General features: G+C 44.2%; 1 protein-coding gene across 2 annotated transcripts in view; it reads right to left on the reverse strand.

Moving 5' to 3' along the window:
- Positions 1-13,028: 13,028 nt before the first annotated feature.
- The window catches only part of NEK11 (NIMA related kinase 11), a 195,594-nt gene continuing 185,747 nt past the window's right edge, over positions 13,029-22,875 (reverse strand). The window contains exon 15 of one of the 2 annotated variants that reach the window (XM_006117584.4): positions 13,029-22,507. In XM_006117584.4, the coding sequence (XP_006117646.2) occupies positions 22,303-22,507 (205 nt within the window). In that variant the 3' untranslated portion in view covers positions 13,029-22,302. The remainder of the gene's footprint in view (positions 22,508-22,875) is intronic. The other variant, XM_006117582.4, reaches the window with a different exon arrangement.

The following is a 22,875-nucleotide window of genomic DNA, read 5'->3' on the forward strand; positions in this document are numbered from 1 at the left end:
AAGAGGTTTCATACCCTGTACAGCAACTGGAGTTCTTTGAGATTTTTCTTCCTATGCATGCTTCAAGAGCACATGTGCCTATGATCCACGACTTGATAGCAGTGCCTGTTTGGTCTCCATATGCACCCTAGTTAGCCGCATGCCCTGTCTCAAGGAAATAGAGGGCAGTGCCAGTATCAGATGAATGCTGTCACTTGCAAAGTCGCATCAAGACAGGCCTCTGAATAAGAAAGTAAGGAGAGCAGATAGCAGAGGACCCAAACACCTCTAAGAACGTACTTGACTGTGCAGGGTAAGTAACCAGTCCTTTTCCTTCCAGTAATGTCTCCCCGAATGCTTCATTTCCGGTTATTCCTGAAGAGTACCCCTTCATGAAAATGAGTTCTTTGCTCTAAGACTGTTTGCAGAATTGCAGTCCCTAAGGCAGCTTCTGCCTAAGTGTGTACTAAGGCATAGTGTTTAGAGAAAGTGTGGACTGAAGTCACCAGGGCCTGGTGAAATGCATCCTAGAACATTCAAGGAGCTGATTGAGAAGATATCTGAGCCATTAACTACGTAACATAAGAACGGCTGTACTGGGTCAGACCACAGGTCCATCTAGCCCAGTATCCTGTCTGCCGACAGTGGACAGCACCAGGTGCCCCAGAGAGGGTGGACCGAAGACAATGATCAAGCAATTTGTCTCCTGCCATCCCTCTCCAGCCTCTGACAAATAGAGACCAGGGACACTATTTCTATCCCCTGGCTAATAGCTTTTTATGGACCTAACCTCCATGAAATTATCTAGCTTCTCTTTAAACTCTGTTATAGTCCTAGCCTTCACAGCCTCCTCTGGCAAGGAGTTCCACAGGCTGACTACACGCTGTGTGAAGAAGAACTTTCTTTTATTAGTTTTAAGCCTGCTACCCATTAATTTCATTTGGTGTCCTCTAGTTCTTCTATTATGGGAACTAATAAATAACTTTTCTTTATCTGCCCTCTCCACACCACTCATGATTTTATAGACCTCTATCATATCCCCCCTCCGTCTCCTCTTTTCTAAACTGAAAAGTCCCAGTCGCTTTAACCTCTCCTCATATGGGACCCGTTCCAAATCCCTAATCATTTTAGTTGCCCTTTTCTGAACCCTTTCCAAGGCCAAAATATCTTTTTTGAGGTGAGGAGACCACATCTGTACACAGTATTCAAGATGTGGGTGTACCATAGTTTTATAAGGGGCAGTATGATAGTCTGTGTCTTATTTTCTATCCCTTTCTTAATAATTCCTAGCATCCTATTTGCCTCTTTGACCGCCGCTGCACACTGTGTGGAAGTTTTCAGAGAACTATCCACGATAACTCCAAGATCTCTTTCCTGATTTGTCGTAGCCAAATTAGCCCCCATCATACTATACGTATAGTTGGGGTTATTTTTCCCGATGTGCATTACTTTACACTTATCCACGTTAAATTTCATTTGCCATTTTGTTGCCCAATCACTTAGTTTGGTGAGATCTTTTTGGAGTCCCTCACAGTCTGCTTCTGTCTTGACTATCCTAAACAGTTTGGTATCATCCGCAAACTTCACCACCTCACTGCTTACGCCTTTCTCCAGATCATTTATGAATACGTTGAAAAGGATTGGTCCCAGGACTGACCCTTGGGGGACACCACTAGTTACCCCTCTCCAATCTGAAAATTTACCATTTACTCCTACCCTTTGTTTCCTGTCTTTTAACCAGTTCTCAGGCCAAGAAAGGACCTTCCCTCTTATCCCATGGCCATGTAATTTATACAAGAGCCTTTGGTGAGGGACCTTGTCAAAGGCTTTCTGAAAATCTAAGTATACTATATCTACTGGATCCCCCTTGTATGCATCAGAGGGATAGCCATGTTAGTCTGAATCTGCAAAAGCGACGAGGAGTCCTGTTGCACCTTATAGACTAACTGAAGTGCAGGAGCATAAGCTTTCATGGGCAAAGACCCACTTCGTCAGATGCATGTAGTGGAAATTTCCAGAGGCAGGTTTAAATATGCAGGCCAGAATAAGGCTGGAGATGACAAGGTGGATCCAATCAAGGAGGATGAGGCCCACTTCTAGCACCTGATCTGATCTGGAGGTGTGAATTGTCTGCATGTTTGTTAACCCCTTCAAAGAACTCTAATAGATTAGTAAGACATGATTTCCCTTTACAGAAACCATGCTGACTTTTGTCCAACAAATTATGTTCTTCTACATTCCTCACAATTTTATTCTTTACTATTGTTTTGACTAATTTGCCCGGTACTGAAGTTAGACTTACTGGTCTGTATTTGCAGTATTACCTCTAGAGCCCTTATCTTTGAAAAGTCATGGAAGATGGCAGAGATTCCAGCAGACTGGAAAAGGGCAAATATAGCGCCCAACCTTAAAAAGGGAAATAAGAACAACCCAGGAAACTACAACCAGTCAGCTTAACTTCTGTGCCAGGAAAGATAATGAAGCAAATAATTAAGGAATCCACTTTTGAAACATCTAGACAGTAGTAGGGTGATAAGTAACAGTCAGTGTGGATTTGTAAAGAACACTTCATGTCATACCAACCTGTTAGCTATCTTTGAGAAAATAACAAGCCTTGTAGATAATGCAGCAGCAATAGATGTTGTATACTTATACTTTAGTAAAACATTTGATACAATTTCACATGACCTTCTCATTAATAAACTAGGAAAGAATATGATTGGTGTCCCTAGCCTCTGTTTGTATGGAAATGGATGACAGGAGGGGGATCACATGATGATTACCTGTTGTGTTCTCTCCCTCTGGGACATCTGGCATTGGCCACTGGCAGCAGACAGGATACTGGCCTAGATGGACGTTTGGTCTGACCCAGTATGGAATTCTTATGTACTTAGGGAAATACAACCTAGATGCAGCTACATAAGATGGGTGCATAACTGGTTGAATAACAGTTCCCAGAGAGTAGTTATCAATGCTTCACAGTCTTTCTAAAAGGGCATAACAAGTGGGGTTCCACAAGGATCAGTTTGAGGACTGGTTCTGTTCAATATCTTCATCAACAATTTAGATAATGGCATAGAAAGTATACTTACAAAGCTTGCAGATGATACTAAGATGGAAGGGGTTGGTAGTACTTTAGAGGATAGGATTAGAATTAAAAATGATCTGGGGAAACTGGAGAAGCGATCTGAGGTAAATAGGATGAAATTTAACAAGGACAAATGCAAAGTACTCCATGTAAGAAGGAGCAATCAGTTGCAAGCATACAGAATGGAAAGTGATTGTCTAGGAGGGAGTACTGCAGAAAGGGATCTTGGGGCCATAGTGGACCACAAGCTAAATATGAGTCAACAGTGTGACACTGTTGTGAAAAAAGCAAACACCATTATGGGATGTATTAACAGGCGTGTTGTAAGCAAGTTTCACGTTACTTAATTTTAGGGAAGCAGCCAGATCACTGCAGCACCCGTGTTGGCCCCAAAAGTGGCACAAAGGGGCCATGTGAAGTGTCAAATAGAAGCTTACTTTCTTCTGATTCTCTATATGCTATTCATGTGATTGTGTAAAGTCTGTGTGTGAAGTTATGAGCATGTACTTTGTATGAGTACTGAATATTTCTCTATATGTGGTTGAGTAATGGGCCAGGAATATTTGCCTATTGACATGCTAATGAGCAAGTCTCCAGGGAACAATGGATCTCTGGAGGCCAAAGACACACCTGGCCAGTGGCCATGTGACTCTAGCCAGCTTGGAAGAAACCTGGAAGGAAGGTATAACTATGCCATGTGGCCGACTCCATCTTGGTCTTCAGATCTGCTTCTGACCCCAGATGCGGCCTCGCAGGGAATCGCAGTGGCCCCATCCTGGCATTGGATGTGCAACAAAGACTTTTAAGCCAGTAGCTATATCATCTCTCCTGCAAGCCTGCATTGAGAACTGGGAGATTCAATGCATGTAATGTATGATATTTTAACAACCTTACTTTTGTGCTTTTCTTTCTTGTAGTAATAAAACTTTGGATTGTAGTCTAAAGGATTGGCTCAGCATGATTTATAGGTAAGATCCAGAGTGTAAATTGACCTGGGAACTATGGCTGGTTTCTTGGAACCGGACGGAACTTGTTCGGGGAAGGTGAGAGTGGGTTCTAAGACCCCTCACCTCTGCATGAGGCCCAGGGCCATCTGGGGTCTGGATATTGCTGGGGTGTCGGAGGAGGTTTTGCTCCTGGGGCTTCAGGCAGGCAGCTGAAGCGCTCTGTGGGACTGGTTTGTGGTCTATTTGGGAAGGTCTCCAGGGAACTAGGGGACTAGAGAGAGCCCTGAATTTGAGCAATTCGCCCTGAGCGGACGCCCTCAGCTGTGCCGAGACCTGGCCCGGTCTGTCACAGCAAGACATGAGAAGTAATTCTTCTGCTCTACTCCATGGTAATTAGGCCTCAATTGGAGTATTGTATCTAGTAGTGGGTGTCACATTTCAGGAAAGATGTGAACAAACTGGAGAAGGTCAAACAAAAATGATTAAAGGACTAGAAAACATGACCTACAAGGGAAGACTGAAAGAACTGGGTTTGTTTAGTCTGGAAAAGAGAAGCCTGAGAGGGAACATGATTAACAGCTTGCAAGTACCTAAAAGGATGTTACAAGGAGGTGGGAGATAAAATATCCTCCTTAACCTCCAATGACAGGATAAGAAGCAATGAGCTTAAATTGGATCAAGAGAAGTTTAGGTTGGACATTAAGAAAAAATTTCTACTTGTCAGGGAGGATAAGCACTAAAATAAATTGCCAAGGGATGTTGTGGAATCTCCATCATTGGAGATTTTTAAGAGGACGATAGACAAACTTCTGTCAGAGATGGTCTAGATGGCGCTTGGTCCTTTCATGAGTATAGGGGACTGGACTTGATGACCTCTTGAGATTCCTTCCAATTCTACGATTCTATGAAGCCCATTTGGCAGCTTTGCATATTTCCATAGCTTGTACATTCTTTAGCAGGGCAATGGCAATAGATTGAGAGCTGGTGGAACAGGCTAGATACCTGGGAGGAAGCTGTCTTTGGGTCCAGACAGGAGCCCCTTGATTACTTTCTGCTATATAGAGACAAAGCCTGGGAGAAGTCCCAAAGGGTTTAGTACTGTCCAAATAACAAACCAGCACCCCCTTGATATGTCTGAAGAGCAGCATCCTCCCTAGTCAGAAGAAATTGCGAGTGAAAATCTGGCTGCTGAATGACCGACTTATATGGAAGACGGAGGTCACCATGGGTAGAAATCAGAGATGAGGACAGAGAGATACCTTTTACTATATAGAAAACTGCGTAATAGGGAATCGGACATTACAGCCACCTAGCTCACCAATTCTCCTAGCAGAATCATAGCACACTAGAACTGGAAGGGACCTTGAGAGGCCCTCAAGTTTTGTAACCCTACACTCATGGCAGGACTCAGCACCATCTAGGCCAGTGGTTCCCAAACTTTTTGGCATCACGCCCCCTTTTGGATTTTTGAGAAACCCTCATGCCCTCTGCTCCCCCCTCCAAAATAGCAGCAAAACTGCTGAGAGAAAAAAAAAGGTTGCCCTTTTAAGAGCAGAGCAGGCTTTGCCTTTTTAAGGTGGCCATTTTGAAGTCTACCTGGGCTGGCTAGTGGCTCAAAAGGTGCTTCATCAGAAAGATGAGACCCAAATTCAGACAGGCACAACTTCCTTGAATTTGGAAAACAATTTGATGAGTCTGCACATCTTGCAGTGAGCAAACAAGAAGAACCTTTTGTGAAGGTTTGTACAAACCCCTCATTGTCAATTTGTTTTCCTTTTTTTTTTTTTTTTTGCCAATCTGTATCTCTATGTCCTCTTTTTCAAGACTATGATAAGTATGGTAGAAACTAGGTCTGGTAAGGTATCATCTAAGAACTCATGATGTGTTGATCATTACTGCCCTGGTAAAATAGGTGTGGTAACATTGTATATGACAGTACTAGCAGATGTATCCAGTGTTGCTTGAGACTTTAACTCAGTTTTTTTTAAATAAAAGAAAAATGTACATGCTTTATTTAAATTATTGTATTTTTGAAAAATACAGTATTATTTTTATTAAGTTAATTTTTATTTGAGGTTTCTTTAAAAGGGGATTGTTAAAATTTTTCCATTTAATTGTTTTAATAATTTTTTACTAAAGTCCATCAAGTGCATTTTGTTTCTTCATCTCTGTACACTCTTATAATTCACTGTTTTAACAAAAAGGGCTGTAGTCAATTTGGTTTCCAATAACATTTTCTTCTAGTTTTTATATATTAAACTTTGATTTAGCTATGCCAAAAGACAGCACTACTCCAAATTTCTCCATTTCATCTCTTTTCTGTAAGGCTTATTGAGAAGTGAGCTTATTCCAGATTCATCTTGGTTCAGTCTCTTTCAACATTTGCTCAGTTATGTCAGTTTTGAGGACTGGACTCGATTTGGTGATTCTGTTTCTTTTCTGTATGGTATTATGAGAAGAAATCCCATTCCAGGAACATTCCACTTTCCTGGCACAACCAAACTGTTACCTTGCTTTAAGGTATGATAAGAGGAAGCTGCACACCAAATTTGGTGATCCTAGCTCTTATTGTTTAGGAGGAGTTCTTGAAGAAACAGGCAAACTCTCTCAAATATATAGTAGATAAGATTCCACTGCATGGTATTACTAAAGTATATACCATGTCTTGGGAAGCAGCTACAAGCAGTTTCTCAGAGACAAGAGGCTAACCAATGCCTCAGTCAGGTGCCAACAGAATCTAATGGGCTTTTTAAGTAGCTATTCTTTGGCAGGAAAAAGGGTGTAAGCAAAAAATGTTCAGCTTGGCAAGGAAACAGACCCATCCCCACAGACTTTTTTTTTTTTTCTTTCTGAACCCCAGCTGGAGATGATTCTCAATGAAGAGGGAAAGTATAAGAATTAGGGACAGACACCCCCATATCTTTCTCCCTTAATCTCTTCTCATAGCATCGACAACACTTGAAGGACAAAGGAAGCATCATTGGACTGGGATGGGGTCCTAGCTAAAAGATTTGACTCAAGATGGCTAAAACATGTGGTGAAAGAGGCTCTTTGCTTTGAACTCACTTAGCTTGATAAGTTAGGGCACATCTACACAGCAGGGCTAAAGTTGAATTAAGCTACGTAACGTCAACTACGTCAATTATGTAGCTAAAGTCAAAATAACTTAATTTGGCTTTTGGTGCTGACTACACAGCAGGAAATCGAAGGAAGACTTCTTCATTTGACTTCCCTTACTCCTCATAAAATGAGGGTCACAGGAGTCGGAGTAAGAAGTCCTCCAGCTTGACATTATTTCGAGATAATGACTTGTAGCGTAGATTTGCTCTTTGTCATTTTGGAATAACATCAGTTATTCTAAAATAATGCTGCTCTGTACCCTTAGGTATTAATTGAATTTTATTTTATTTCTTTGTAACCAATTCTGATTTTCAGGCCTCATTAATTGTAATCACTGAAAATCTGTCTTTTTGTAATTAACTTGTTTTATTGTTTTGGGGAAACTCCATTTGAGATAACAGGATTTCAGCATATCATTTTCTATTAATAAAATGACAGCCTACACATGAGCCTGTGTTGTCCAGGAGAAGGCTGGTGATACAAGATACACATTTCTGGGGGAGGGTCCGGGACTGGGGATTTGTTGGTGGTGTTCCGCATTATAATTCAAGGTTGGCTGGCCATAGCACTCATACAGTACAGCCAGGAGTAATTTACATGGTGGAGGCTGTGTGAGAGCAGGCCAGGAGTTGTTGCTCTTACAGTGATGCTGTGTAGCCTAAGATGGAGGATGTCACACAAGGGATTAAGGAACTACTCTTGCCCAGGCCCTCCCCGCCCACACACACACTTGTAGCAAACACAACAACTGGTGGAGTTAAAAGGCAGGGGAACAACTCATTTGATGGCAGTCCAGGGGATAAAGAAGACCTGCAACCTACAGCTCCCACAGAGGAGAGTTGAGAGAAGGCAGAATCTACCCCTAAAACAGCTAATCAGGTCCCACCCTGAGGGAAGTGAGGACCTGTAGACAGCCTGAGAGGGAAGCATTCCCCTCTCCCTCTCATATGAACTCAGGACTTTGGTAAGCCCCTTTAGTTTTCTGTCTGAACTACCCCAGAAGGGGAAAGCCCTTGGACTGAGCTGGCCTGGAAGGGTGGGTCATACCAAGGGAGGAGGAAGTTGGTGCCGGAGAATGAGAGCTACCCTGCTGCATACTCCAACCAACCACACGGTACCTTGTTGTGCATAGGCACCTTTCACACTGCCTTCACCCCAATGGTGACTGGGACAATCATGCGGGAGGTGACAGTAAGTAGCCCAGGTAGAGCAACTTTAAGTAGCCTTAGTTGTCAGATCACTGATAACCTTCGGAGGGTCCTGGGTAGGAGGGCGGTGGAGTAGAAGGGCCTAGGCTCTTCTACCAACACCCCCTGTTCAGGTCACAGCCCTTAGCTCTGACCATGAGACACACAACTCGAGTAAGGACCTGCCACGCCTCTCAATAGGGGAATGGAAAGTGATACCTGTTAACTGAATCGTAATGCAACTCAGAGATGCCTCCATTCTTAAAGCCCACAAGCTAGTCTACAATGTCCAAAAGCGGAGAATCCTAAAGGGGGGACACGTATCACAGTGGTGGAATCACTTCCAGTTCTGCAAATAAGTGTTTCTAATTGACACTCTTCTGCTCTGCCTCAAAAACCCTTTCACACAGGAGACCAGAGAGCCATATAGAACCCAAGGTTTCTCCTTCAGGCAGCTCAAGTTGGGGTGAAGAGTAGGCCCCACATCTTGGGTTAGCAGGTTGGGAATGGTCAGTAGGGGTATGTCTACATTACAAAGTTAATTCGAACTAACAGACGTTAGTTCGAATTAACTTTGATAGGCGCTACACTAGCGCTACACTAGTTCGAACTTAATTCGAACTAGCGGAGCGCTTAGTTCGAACTAGTTAAACCTCATTCTATGAGGACTAAGCCTAGTTCGAACTTACTAGTTCGAATTAAGGGGTGTGTAGCCCCTTAATTCGAACTAGTGGGAGGCTAGCCCTCCCCAGCTTTCCCTGGTGGCCACTCTGGCCAACACGAGGGAAACTCTATTGCCCCCCTCCCGGCCCTGGACCCCTTAAAGGGGCACGGGCTGGCTACGGTGCCCGTGCCAGGTGCAAGCCTACCAGCACTCAGCTAGCAGACCCTGCACCTGGCACGGCTCGAGCCAGCCACCCGATGCCCCCCAGCTCTCCCCCTCTTCCCAGGACCAGGCTGGCGGCTCACGGGAACTTGCCCAGGACCGCAAGAGGCGGGCACCCGCCTGGTCTAGTGCAGACATCGTGGACCTCATCCACGACCTCCGCACTAGGCACAGGAAAGTGGCCGTCTAGGGCAGGAGAGCTGCCAGCCTGGCCACCCAGGAGCAGGTGTGCATAAAAATCAAGGTGGTCCACTGAGACCCCCGACCCTGAGCTTACAATGGCCGTACTGGGTCAGACCAAAGGTCCATCTAGCCCAGTAGCCTGTCTGCCGACAGCGGCCACCCTAGGGACCCTGGAGGGGATGGACCGAAGACAGTGACCAAGCCATTTGTCTCGTGCCATCCCTCTCCAGCCTTCCACAAACTTTGGGCAGGGACACCACTCCTACCCCCTGGCTAATACCACTCCATGGATCCAACCTCCATCACTTTATCTCACTTCTCTTTAAACTCTGTTCTAGTTCTAGCCATCACAGCCTCCTGCAGCAAGGAGTTCCACAGGTTGACTCTTTGCTTTGTGAAGAACAACTTTCTGTTACTAGTTTGAAGCCTGCTACCCATTCCTTTCCTTTGGTGTCCTCTAGTCCTTCTATTATGGGAACTAATGAAGAACTTTTCTTGATGCACCCTCTCCACCCCACTCATGCTTTTATAGACCTCTATCCTACCCCCCCTCCTCTTTTCTAAACTGAAAAGTCCCAGTCTCTTTAGCCTCTCTTCATATGGGACCTCTTCCAAACCTCTGATCATTTTAGTTGCCCTCCCCTCTCTCACCCTCTCTCTTCCCCTCTCCCACCTCCTTTTCCCAGTCTCCCCGAGTTTTGTTCAATAAAGAGAGATTCTATTTTTGACCACACGTGTCCTTTATTTTGTACATCAGGAAGGGGGGCTAGGGAAGGGTAAGTGGAAGGAGGTAAGGGAGGAATGGGGTACGAGCCTCCGATGGGGAGGACTGGGCTGGCTCTGCGGGCTTCTGGGGGTGGAAGCTCTCCTGCAGCCCCCCCAATTGTCCCCTCTCCCCAGATGGCAGCCTGCGGCAAGTGCAGCCGGTCTGATGATGGCCGAGTGCTGTGATGTGCCCAGTGTGGGCACTCAGGGCACTCCAAGCCAGGACTGCTTTGCAAGCTGGGCACCCTTGAGAACTGTCTGTCTGGGGTGGGGGTCGGGTCCCTTTAAGCACAGCCCTCGGCTAGCCTGAGACAGCAGCTCCACGCTCTAAGTCCTCATCTGATGCCCTGCCGGCACTGCTTCTGGCCATCATTAACCCCGGTTCAGGGTCCACTTAATGTGGACATGCTAGTTCGAATTAGCAAAACGCTAATTTGAACTAGTTTTTTAGTCTGGATCCGTTAGTTCGAATTAGCTTAGTTCGAATTAACTAATTCGAACTAAGTTAGTTTGAATTAGCGCTGTAGTGTAGACATACCCTAGCATAGTGCCAGATGAAATGTGAGGTAAAACAAATTTGCCTCAGCCAAGTTATTGCACTTAAGATGACCTTGGCCCTGTCCTGCTTGATTTTGTTTAGGAGTCTGGGGACCAACAGCATCAGAGGATTCCTCAACTGATTGTATCTCAAGGACTCATGGCATAGACACACACTCTCAAGCAGTATTTTTGGCTCTTCGTGTTGATGGTGATGGTAGAGAAAGAAAGCGTGGGAGGGAATATATGCGTATGAGTTCCCATCTGTGATACTGGCAGAAGTGTCTTTGCAAATTATAGTTTTCTGAAGATCTAGTAAACATTAGACCAAAATGAAAATCCAATGGACTATGCACTAGCTCCATAGTTGTATTGCTTCTGCTCAAAGGGAGAGGGATTTTGCTCTGTTGTCTGTCATGATTTTGTTGGATTGGCCCTTGATCATGGGAAGGCAGTATTTGCAGGATAATCTGATTGCTCTGAATTCTGACTGCTCTGGAGCGTGTTACAGAGAATAGACTCATCAGTGGTACATTGGCGTCAATGGTCGGCATTCAAAGCTGAGCATCCACCCTATGAACGAGCCATCTGCTATTATTGTGGTGAGGGGGCACAGACCATTCCCAGAGCTTTACACTGTGTGCCTCCAGAATCTGATAAGGCGTTGCCCCTAATTTGTTCAGACAATTTTTAGGGGTGGACGCAGTTCTCAACCGTCCTCAGGAATATTATAGTGGCAACCTGGCATGAAGTGTGGCAAAGTAGCAGCTGCCATGTGACCTAGGAGCTGCAGATGAATACTGGCTTTTGTCTGTGGGCTCATTTTAATCTGGAAAATCAGGCTTGTTATTGTTATAAATCTGCCTTTCATACCAGGAGGCATGTAGAGTGGCAAGAATCTGCATGTGTCTTGGAGTGTGTCTCGCTCAGAAAAAATGTGAGAAAAGGTATTTCTGGGCTGATAATTAAGCAAGTCTCACACAGAATTCTGACAGTAAAGGAGTGAGCCTTTTCAAGGTTAAGAGAAGAATAGAGAGGGGTAGGTCTGAAGTGAGAGATGGTAATAGTGAAGGTCATGGAGATCAATCTGCAATGTTGACTTGTGTGCCACTGATAACGTGGAAGCAGGGCCCGTAGTCAGTACCATGGAGGGGCCCTGGTTTCCAGGAGTGATTGGCGCTTCGGCAATATGCTTTTGGTTATGTGCGGTCACCAAAGCAGCAGGTTTTTGTGGTGACCTAAAATTCATGGCACAACCTTCTCTCTGCAGTGCCCTGGAGCTTTTCATACTGGAAGCCTTGTTGGTATCGCCCCTTGGATTTCCCCTGTGAAGATCTAGTGGGTGAGTGAGCTGTGACGGCTGACGAGGCACTATGATTACTGGAAGGTGACTATACATAGAGGTGTCAGGGCCTGAGACTGAGGTAGGTTGAAAGGAGTAAGTACTCCATCTGGAGACAACTAAGCTTGTTCTACCTATTTTTTCTAGACCTGCTTGTAAACCCTGAAAAAAATGTTATGTTTAGAGGGGCCATGGGTATCTCCTAAATAGCAGATACAGTGAGAGTGACCATCACTAAGTGGGTTAGAATCCCAGCAAATGAGACAACATTTAACTCCAGGGAATTTAGGCATAAGCTGGGGATAAACTCCTTCCAAAGAAGGAAAAGCCCTAGGGGACGACAAAGAGTCTCATGAAGAAGTCCTCTGCCCAAAACAATAAATACCAAAACTACTGTAGTTGGTTAAAAAAAAACTCCAGATGAGGTCTAACTAAACCGTAAAGTAACAATGCTGAACTAGAAAGCTGTCTCCTACGGGGGAAACTAGCTATGAAGTGTGTACCGCAAGATGCTCCATCTCACGTGGAGAAGGATCTGAGGGTGGTTCATCCAACACTGCCATATGTATTGTAGGGATGAGTCATGAGGAGAGCAGGGGGACACACTTGGACCAAATGGGCACTGCTGCCAAAGTCTCCAATCAAAGATGCGCGGACTGCATATGGTCCTGAAGTGTAGGAAAATTACTAAAAGAAGAAACTAAAGTTTCTTGCACCAAAGACCAAGCAACTTGTTTTTGCTTTGTTTTCCTCTTTGGCTAGCAGGGGATTAGTCTGAGTACGAAGTTCCACAGGGCATAATCTTGACTGTTGAACAGCTGTGTCCTCCCAGTTCTCCAGCTTGGGGTATGTTTTACACTGCTCTGCTATAGCAATAACTATTTCTCCTGGTCTCCCCACACACAGCCTCCAGCATGTAAACACTATAAAACTTGGCAGGAGCCCCAAGTATGATCTGTAATGTTTCTGAAAGGACGCATAACCCTTACTTTTCTTGAGTTGTTTGGTTTATTACTCTTCCCTGGTACAAACTCAAAGCATATGCTATAGCTATGGGTACAGACTTTTTCATAGCTTGCTGGTTTCTTCCTCTCCAAATAGTCATCAGCTACCAGTGCAATTGCCTACTTAAAGTTTTACAGACTCTGTTGAATTAAATATTTTCTTTCTTGGGGAGGGAAAGAACATTGAAGGCTTGTGCTCAGGGTAGTATCTGTACAGAGCCTGAGTCCCATTTACACTACAGCATACTATAGATCCTACATGTATCAGTGAATGCATGTACACATCAACTGCACAGATTATGTAGCTTGCAGGAAGGTAATTACTCTTCTGTACTACCATTACATTTAAAAAAAATTATTATTGCTTTTTGGATCAGAGCTGGCTAGATAACAAAAACCCCTCCCCAACCTTTTACTATTCATGAGGGTCTTATATAATCATTGTGTACGAGTAAACAGCCATCAGTTCATTTGTGAATATAATCGTGAATCCTAACAATACTGTGACTAATGATTCATTTGACATTGTGTTTTGGAAGCAATTTCTATGTTCCTTATTATTTGTATTATTCTTCCTTCTCAAAAGTTTATTTCCATCAGAGTTCAGAAATGATGTCAGGCGAATTAAGTGAGCAACTGCACATTTCATGAACAGCAAAGATTTGATGTGAACATTGCTTGAAACCCAGTTGCATAAATTAGGTGATGAATATCTTACAAATAAACACATTTCTACACAGCAGGAGTAATTTACAATACATCAAAAGGAGGTTGGGGACCCATAGTGGTAGAAACATCCAAGCCAAAACACTGAATGTCTCAATGGTGTTTACTTCATTGCAGTTTCGCCAGGTACAGAGAGGTGACAAAAATCTCTCTCCTGGCACTGGCAGAATTTAGAGCCACTTCGATTGTTCTAATTTACCCTAGTATATCTCAAGTTTAGGATTTACCTCCCTAAGTAAGGGTATGTCTACACTACCCTCCTAGTTCGAACTAGGAGGGTAATGTAGGCATACCGCACTTGCAAATGAAGCCCGGGATTTGAATTTCCCGGGCTTCATTTGCATAAGCGGGGAGCCGCCATTTTTAAAACCGAGCGTGGCTACACGGGGCTCGAACTAGGTAGTTCGGACTAGGATTCCTATACCTTGTGAACTCCAGATGCCTTACAATTCATCTGACCTGCACAGTGAATTCCATCAAGTCACACTGAGTTCCTGCAAAAAGTGACACTCCCTGCCAGCAAGTGGAATTTTCAGGCCCTGTGACTCTCTATAAATTCATCTGATAGACAACTGGCTCTGTTTCCTGCAGTAGGGCTATTGGCAGTCCAGTCACCTCTGAGAAAGAACTCACTTCTTGTGTGCTGTTGCAGATGTAATTGGTCTGCCTTCTAATCCAGCTGCAGACAAGATGTTGACAGCTATACTTCCTATCAAAATGGTCATATGTCCTTTTCCCCTTAACTGTCCAAAGCTCCAAAGACATTCAATAATTAACTCCCAGCAATTCCTTTGCGCACCATATCGCTTCATCGAATAATACTGCATGTGTCATTTTTAGGAATGTGAATAGAAAGGAACAAGGTCAACTGGCATTTGTAAAATATGTATGTTGTACAAATATGTGGGAGCCAAGGGACACTTTTGAGCCTAGATCCACAAGAGGAGGTTGAGAATTAGAGTCACAATGCCTACTGAATAAGCACCCTGTCATCTAGTGGAAACCACATCCCTGAGCTAGGACCTCAGTCTCACTATATTAGAGGTTTCAATCTTTTTTCATTTGTGGCCTCTTAAAACATTTCGAATGGAGGTGCACACTCCTTCAGAAATCTTAGACAAAGTCTGTGGACCCCCCCAGGGGACCGTGGACCACAGATTGAAAACCACTGCCCTTATAAATGACAGGCGAGCTAGATGCCAAAGAACGGGACTCTCAAAAGTCAGCATGCTGAATTGGGAGCTGCATGAGCTGACTAGTCAGAAATACGTATTAGGACATGTCGATCCTGAAATTAAAAGCCCACAGCTGGCCCACGGCAGCTGACAAGTTCACGGTATTCGTGCTGAGGGGCTGTTTAACTGCTTCAGCTCCTGTGGGAGATGCACGCCTCTGCCTCTGTCAGAAGACTCCCTTCCTGGAGATCAGGTTAGACTGGTGCTGACTGATGCCAACAAGTGGTGCAGGGAAGGAGGAGACCAGGACTGAGAATTCACAGTTAGTTTCCCTTTTGAAGGCACCGGAAGCCTCGGTGCCGTAGAAGTTTGTGTCATCTCCCATATGGCTGGGAATGGCTGTATAAGAAGAAAGAGTAGATCTCTTGCTGCAGACACCTCTGATGTTCATGATACCACCAAGGCAGTGGATGTTCTGTGGCTCTCCTGTGGTGGAGAGTCCATCAGAGTCAGACTCAGTGGTACCCCTTCAATGACCTGAGTCATCAGGTTGTTGGAACCTCTCAGTGGCCTGGTGCGGGTCACACTCTATTAGCAACTCTCTGCCCTGCAAACTTCAGGATTGGGATCATTGGTGCCAAGAACAATCTTCTGCACCAGGGATGATGGAGTAAGGCTTCCGACCAGGTCAGCCTTTCCTGACAAAAAGCTTAGGAGGAGGCCCACCGTATCCAGGAGGTTGAAAACCTCATTTCAAATCTGCAATGTAAAGAACACACCTGAACCCAGATCTTTCTCCTTCCAGAGATGTGCCCTAACCATTGGACTACAGCATACTCTGGTGTGTTCTTTCCCACTGAGGCTTGCTGTTCCACATTCTATAAATATTTAAGTACTAGATGATTTACCCAACATTGCTTGGGTCCTTAACTCAAATACGTTTTGTTTTCCTTCATTTAAAACATTGCTGTGGGGTAGGGTTGAGGCTAAGGGATTCAGTATGCAGGCTGCCATGGGGCAAGAGGACAACCCCAGCCATCTCTCACTGGAGTAGCTTGGGGCCAGATGAAAAGCATCTCTCCATTGTTGCTGCAGCTCCAGTGGGCACAGTTGGGGGAGCAGTTCATGTCCCCCCCCAGCTAAAGGACAGACAAACTCTCTGGCTGCATCGAGACTGGCATGATTTTGCGCAAATACTTTTAATGGAAAAGTTTTTCCATTAAAAGTATTTGCACAAGAGGGCATCTATACTGGCATGTGCCTTTGCGCAAAATGATCCGTGCCAGTGTAGACGCTCTCTTGCGCAAGAAATTAACGTGGCTGTCTACACTGGCCCTCTTGCGCAAGAGGGCTTATCTCTGAGCGGGAGCATCAGAGTAGTTGCGCAAGAACCACTGATTTTGTACATGACAAAGTCAGTGTTCTTGCACAAATACTCGCGGCCAGTGTAGACAGGCGGCAAGATTTTGCGCAAATGCAGCTGCTTGTGCGCAAAATCATGCCAATCTAGACGCAACCTCTGAAATATATAGCAGACTCTATATCTCTATATCTGCCCCCTGCTGCCTCAATAGGGTTATTGCCATCCTGGTGCCCATCTCTGGCCTCTTGCTTCCCCTCCCCCATGGTCATTCTTCAGTATAACTCACTCTGACCAGACCCCTCCATTTCCATTTTATGAGAAACAATCAAATTCCGTGTACCTCCCATTATCCTGGCACAACCAAACACTGACCTTGCTTTAAGTTAGGATAAGAGGATGCTGCCAACCAAATTTGGTAGCGCTAGCTCTTACCGTTTAGGAAGAGCTTTTGAACAAACGGACTCACAGATGGATGGACAGACACACGCACTCTTCTAAAATACATAGTAAGATTGATTGAGCAGATGGCTTGAACTTGGATTTTTCACATCCTGGGTGCATGCCCTAAGCTATAGTCTACTGCTTGCTGGCCCAATGAATACTTAAATATTGCATAAAATGTGGAATAGCAACTGGAGAGACTGATGCATCTCAGAACACCCTCTAACTCCTAGTAAGTAAAGCATTCCCTTGGGAGGCTGGATCCTGTGTGAGTGCTCTAACTATAAGGAAACATCAGGGTCATTGGTGTTTGCGATGTCTGATCAGTTAGGCTGCTCAGAGACCACCTATCAGTTCAGGCCCTTCAGGGAAGAAATACCTAGCTTGAGGATCCTACCCAGCAACTAGGTGGCACCAGGACTTAGGTGGCTTTGTGTGTATCCACCAGCAAACATTTAGGGGACTTGACTGGTGGAAACATAAGCACCTAGCGACTATAGGCACCAAGGGGGTTAAGCCGCAGCTGAGTGTGCTTTTCAGGGGCTCTACATTTTTGATATTATGTGCCAAAAGTGGCACTTACACATCTAAGTCTCTTTATGGACCTAGCCTGTGATGTCTCCACAATTCATTTAAAGCAGCTACTCTGTTCTTTACCAGCTGGCTTTGCACCCCTGGAAGGGGAAGGGCGGTCAGCCCTCAGCACCACTTAGACAATGGTGCACCCCCTTCCTGCCCCAGCTCTCAGACACGCTGGCAGCAATACAAAGGGGCCTGGGGCGCTGGCCATTGCTGCAGTAGCAACAGTGATGGCTCGGATCTCCAGGCCCCTTTGCAACTCCAGACCCGGGGGGCAATTGCCCCCTTTATTTCCCCCTGCCAGTGGGCCTGGAAGCCAGTTAAATGTCTACATAGACTGGTATACTGCCCAGGACAGTCTCTACTACCATGCCTGGTGCACTCTCACTCCCTTGCTCTCTCTTGCACTTCCAAGGCCCTAAAATTCTCTGATTTATTTTTCAATAAATCTTTAGTTAATTCAATCCTGACGTCTCCTTTGTGCTAGATTCAATTATGCAAGAATGATGGAACCGATAACCTGCCTACAGAGTTTACCAGCCTGTGTTTTAATTAATACTGTTGTATCTAACCCAGCCAGCATCACTGAAACAAATTCACCAGGGACTACTTCATCAGCCAAACGTGGCAAGGGTAGTTTTACCTGACATGACGTGACATGAGTCTGTGTACTCGAGGATGTACAAAGTGTCAATCCTCTTGATAGCTCACTGCATTTGTTTATATACATTACAGCTCCTAAAATCGCCATTTACCTCTTTGCATCCTGAAGTTGAACAAATACAGGCTACTTCTGACCAAAGCCCTATCATTGCTCAGATTCTGGCTACAGGGTGGGAGGTTGAGGGGGCTAGCATATTTTTGTTCTTGGCTGGTTGGTTTCTTTATGTAGAATGGGATTTACTGCTGAATTTGGGGTTTAACTTGTATTTAATAAAACCTGTTTTGTTAGTGTTGTGAAAGTGTCTACATCCTCAGGATAGATACTTTGGATATTCAAGAGAAATCTATAAATTACACTTTAAGCCCAATAGGTATGAATAATGGACTATTAAAGTCCCTGTCAAGATGTCTAGATAATGATCCAGAAACTACACAGTCAATAAGTGAAGGAGAAAATTAAAGAAATATCTGATAAAATCCCAAAGTGCATATGTGGGTCCCTACAGGTATTTCCCACCTCTATTTAAAATCTGTATGTGATAGGTGGAGGCTACGAAGCCTTCAGCTTCTAGCCATCTGTCTTACGAGCACTCTCTCTTACTTAGTCTACTGCCATCACATTTGCTGAAACAAAAAAGAGGTTCTAAAGAAAACAGTGGCTGGGTTCTGATCTTCATTAAACTACATTTCGGAGGACCTCAGCTTTCATCCGCTCTCCTCTCTGCCCTTAGCCATAAAGAAACTGGGACAGACTCATGCAGAACTATGACAGTACACTAAGGTTTGCAGGTAAAATTTCTCCTTGTTCCCTTACTCACCCCTGGAAGAATGACAGCCATGGGCCGTGAAGATGGGAGTTAGTTGTTATGGAGGGGAAAGTGAAGAAGAGATCCTTAGGGCTCAAACTGTGATTTGGAAAACACGTCCCCCACAGGGGTAAGAAAATGATCAAAACAGCTTTACAAGCTATTATGCTCTTTTTTTTAATATACATCAAACAAAAAAAATCCTCACATCAGAGAGAGATCATTTGCCTAGCCCAGAACATGATTTCCATACTTCAAAGATACACTCTTAATGATTTTCTAAGTGCTTGACTACTCCAGAGAGCCTCATTCACCACCTGCAGTTCTTTTTTCTTGCTGTTGGAAAACTTTGTTTCATAAAAAATGTCCTCTATTACTTACAGTCAGTTTTCAAGGTGTTGGGGTAACTTGCTTTGGGCCATGGCCAATTGGAATTATGTACGGCAGACAAAGTTGTCTCCCTTGGTCTACATTTTTGCCATATATGCATTATTGAGGAGTTGCTTTGCTTGCTAATTGGCTCTTGCAGTCCCCAGGTATTTCTCCCATATCCTTGGAAAAGTTGATGCCTGTGTTTTGAGGACTTCAGCCTTTAATAGAAATTATGTTCAGAATCAGAAGCCCAACCATTGTGGTGAAGGGACTCATACGTACCAAGCTAAATAATGTAAAAGGGCCATCAAGGAGTCCTGACCCAGATCTCCTACTTCATGCTGCAGCACAGTGTATGATCACAATCATTCCACGTGAGAAATAGGATTTTGAGAGCTACTTTTGTGACAGTTCAGCATGGAAGTGCTCCAAGTGCTTTGGGCCAGTTTCATTATAAAGCATGACTACTCTTTGTCCTTTTGACAGCATGTTGGGTGAGAGCTGCATTTCTGTGCAGGTTTATTGGCAACTCATGGGGTGATAGCACTGCAATCTTGTGGACAACTGCCAAACCTCTAGTTATTGCAGCTATTTAATTCTGGGTGGCAGCACAGGGCCCCAGACATCATTGTATCAAGTTGTACTCACCAATCAGTTCTGCCCTATGCATCATCACTAGTGTAGCCAGAAGACTCCAGCTGTCACTCTTCCAGTCCTGGCTGATTGCCCCTGTCATGATCTGACCTGAAGCCTGTACAATTCCATGGAAATGTTTTGAGTGGGCTCTGTGGGCCCTGGTAATATTACTATGCACAGCCAACTATTAAGACAGTTTATTTCATGATTTCATCTCCAAGCCACATCATACATGCTGGCTAAATGCAGGATGCCCCTTCTCTAAAACAGTTGGACATGTCAGATAACACATTAGACACAACCTTTCTGAGGACCAGCGGCAACAGGTGTCAAGGGACTATATTTTGGATTATTGAAGCATGTCTTGGTAGACAGACAAGTCAGATTTGCTTCCCATAGTCTCTCTGGATGAGGATTTGCATGCCCCTCAAAACAACTCTATGAACCAAAAGCTCCTTCCCTGTTACAACAAGATACATTGTGGTCAGGGACAGTTTGACGTGGATCTTACCATTAGGCTACATCTAGACTACAAGCCTCTTTCAAAAGAGGCTTTTATGAAAGAATCTTTCAAAAAAGCTTCCTTCAAAAGAGATCATTTAGACAGCAACCAGTATTTTCGAAAAAGAGAACCACTTTTTCAAAAGAGAGCACCCAGGAAGTCTGGATACTCTCTTTCGAAAAAGCGCTGTTTGTGTTCAATAACATCTTTTTTCAAAAGAGCACGTTTGAAAAAAGGCGTTATTCCTCATAAAATGAGGTTTTCCGTGGTCAAAAAAACTGCTGTGTTCTTTCAATTTAAGTTTGAAAGAACGTGGCAGCAGTCTAGACACAGGTGACGTTTTTTCGAAAAAAAGGCCACTTTTTTTTTTTTAAGAAAACCCTGTAGTCTAGACACACCCTGGCTCCGTCTAGACTGCAAGCCTTTTTCGAAAAAGAGCATCTAGACTACAACCAGTACTTTCGAAAAAGCAAGCCACTTTTTTGAAAGAGAGCGCCCAGGCAGTCTGGATGCTCTCTTTTGAAAAAACACAGTTTGCATTACATAGCGCCTTTTTTCGAAAGAGCACGTTCGAAAAAAGGCATTCTTCCTCATAAAATGAGGATTTCCGCAGTAAAAAAAAATGCCACGTTCTTTCGATTTCATTTTGAAAGAACGCGGCAGCAGTCTGGACGCAGAGGAAGTTTTTTTTTTTTTTTTAATAAAAGGCCACTTTTTTTGGAAAAAAACTATGCAATCTAGATACGCTCCCTGAGAGCTTCTTCCTGCCTCTGTGAACCTCCAGAACAAAAAGCATCCTATCTGTTTATGCACCGCTTTCTTGATCACCTTGATGACAGATGGATGCTTTTGATGTCCGCAGACAGTGCTGTCATGATAGACTGGCTTCATCACTTAATCAACACCTAATCACTGCTTGTGACATCAGTAGCCACATACCAGAAGTATCATTATTTCCATTTTACAGATTGGCAAATTGGAGAAAGGTTAATGGCTGCAGCTCCCATCCATAAGTACCTGTCCAAGATCAACTGCAATGATTTTGAAGGCCATTGCTGCCCACTCGCCACGTGAGCACATTTAAAGTACTGCAATGTACTGCACAAGAACAGGCAATGTAAGGGGTCTGATGATGGCTGGGGGCCTAAAGTGAATTTGGCTCCAGGCTCACATGAGAACCTGTTATACAGTATTGTACTTATTTTGTATTTAGAGCTTAACAGGTAATGGTAAAGGAGATCAGCATAGAGAACGAAAAGGGAAAACATTAGGAAGAGAAAGTTAAGCAGGCATAATGAATGGTGTGAGGGTTATCTGACATAACCAGAAGCATTGTGCATTTAGAGAAGGCAACACAAATATGGAGATAAAAAATGTTAAACACAGTCTGTGGACAAGCCAACATGGATTTATTTTTCTATTGGTACATTATGAGACTGATCCAAAACCCACAGAAATTCCTCAAAACACTTCCATGGACTTCAGCAGGCTTCAGGTCAGACATCATTTTGGTCTCCTGCTTTTGCATGGCTCTGTCAAAGGGCACACAAGTGAAATACAGGCCTTCAATAATGTAATAATTAATGTGTGTAATTTCTCATTACCAAGTAACCATATATACCCAGGTACACATGTGAGTATGTACGCATACACACACACGCATCTAAGGCCAAATCCAGTAAAGCATTTACGTATGTGCTCAAATGTCTTGCTGGATCACAGCCCACTGCTGCTACCACTGAAACTGTTTGCAAAACTTTTACTGACCTCTCTGGGTCACTTATCATGCATCACTGAAATCAACAGGAACAAACCGTGGACGAAGAATCTGGACCTAAGGGAATACACTGCTTGATGCAATAAAACAAGTGAGTAAAAACAGACTGTCAGCACAATGTGCACCTCCCTGCCCTTAATAATGCAGTACTTGTTCACTGGCCTGTAAGGGCGAAGCTCAGCATTTTCACATATCTCCAGTGTTTTCCGTTCCTGAGGCATATTTTATATTGGAACATCTTGATCTAAGGCAAGCAGCTGTTTCTCAAAGTAAAGAAGTTGATCCACTTCAAAACAGTCACTTGCTCTAGCAACCACTTTCTCCAGGCATTCCCGGATCTCGTCTTCACTTGCATTCTGCTGTCTCGCTTTCTTGAGATTGTTGTAAACCTTTTCAAATACTTCTGCTCCCAGCTTCTGAATTGCTGATCTACAGACAAATGTTATGCAAAGGTTACTTACAGATTAATTCATTTCACATATTAACACATGTAGCATGAGACCTTGATCTGGTAAGTTACTGAAACTCTCAAACAAAATGGCTTTCTGCTCCAGAGCAATGTGGAACTATATACAGGCAGTCCCCGGGTTACGTACAAGATAGGGACTGTAGGTTTGTTCTTAAGTTGAATTTGTATGTAAGTCGGAACTGGCGTCCAGATTCAGCCGCTGGTCATTTTCAGCAGCGGCTGACTTGGGAACACCTGGGGTAGAGCAGCTGGGGTGCTGCCGGGTTGGTCCCCGCAGCGCTGAGGTGCGGTGCTGGGGGACCTACCCGGCAGTGCCACAGCTGCTCTG

Source organism: Pelodiscus sinensis, chromosome 2 (genome assembly GCF_049634645.1).
Source record: "Pelodiscus sinensis isolate JC-2024 chromosome 2, ASM4963464v1, whole genome shotgun sequence".
In the NCBI taxonomy this organism is placed as follows: Eukaryota; Metazoa; Chordata; order Testudines; family Trionychidae; genus Pelodiscus; species Pelodiscus sinensis.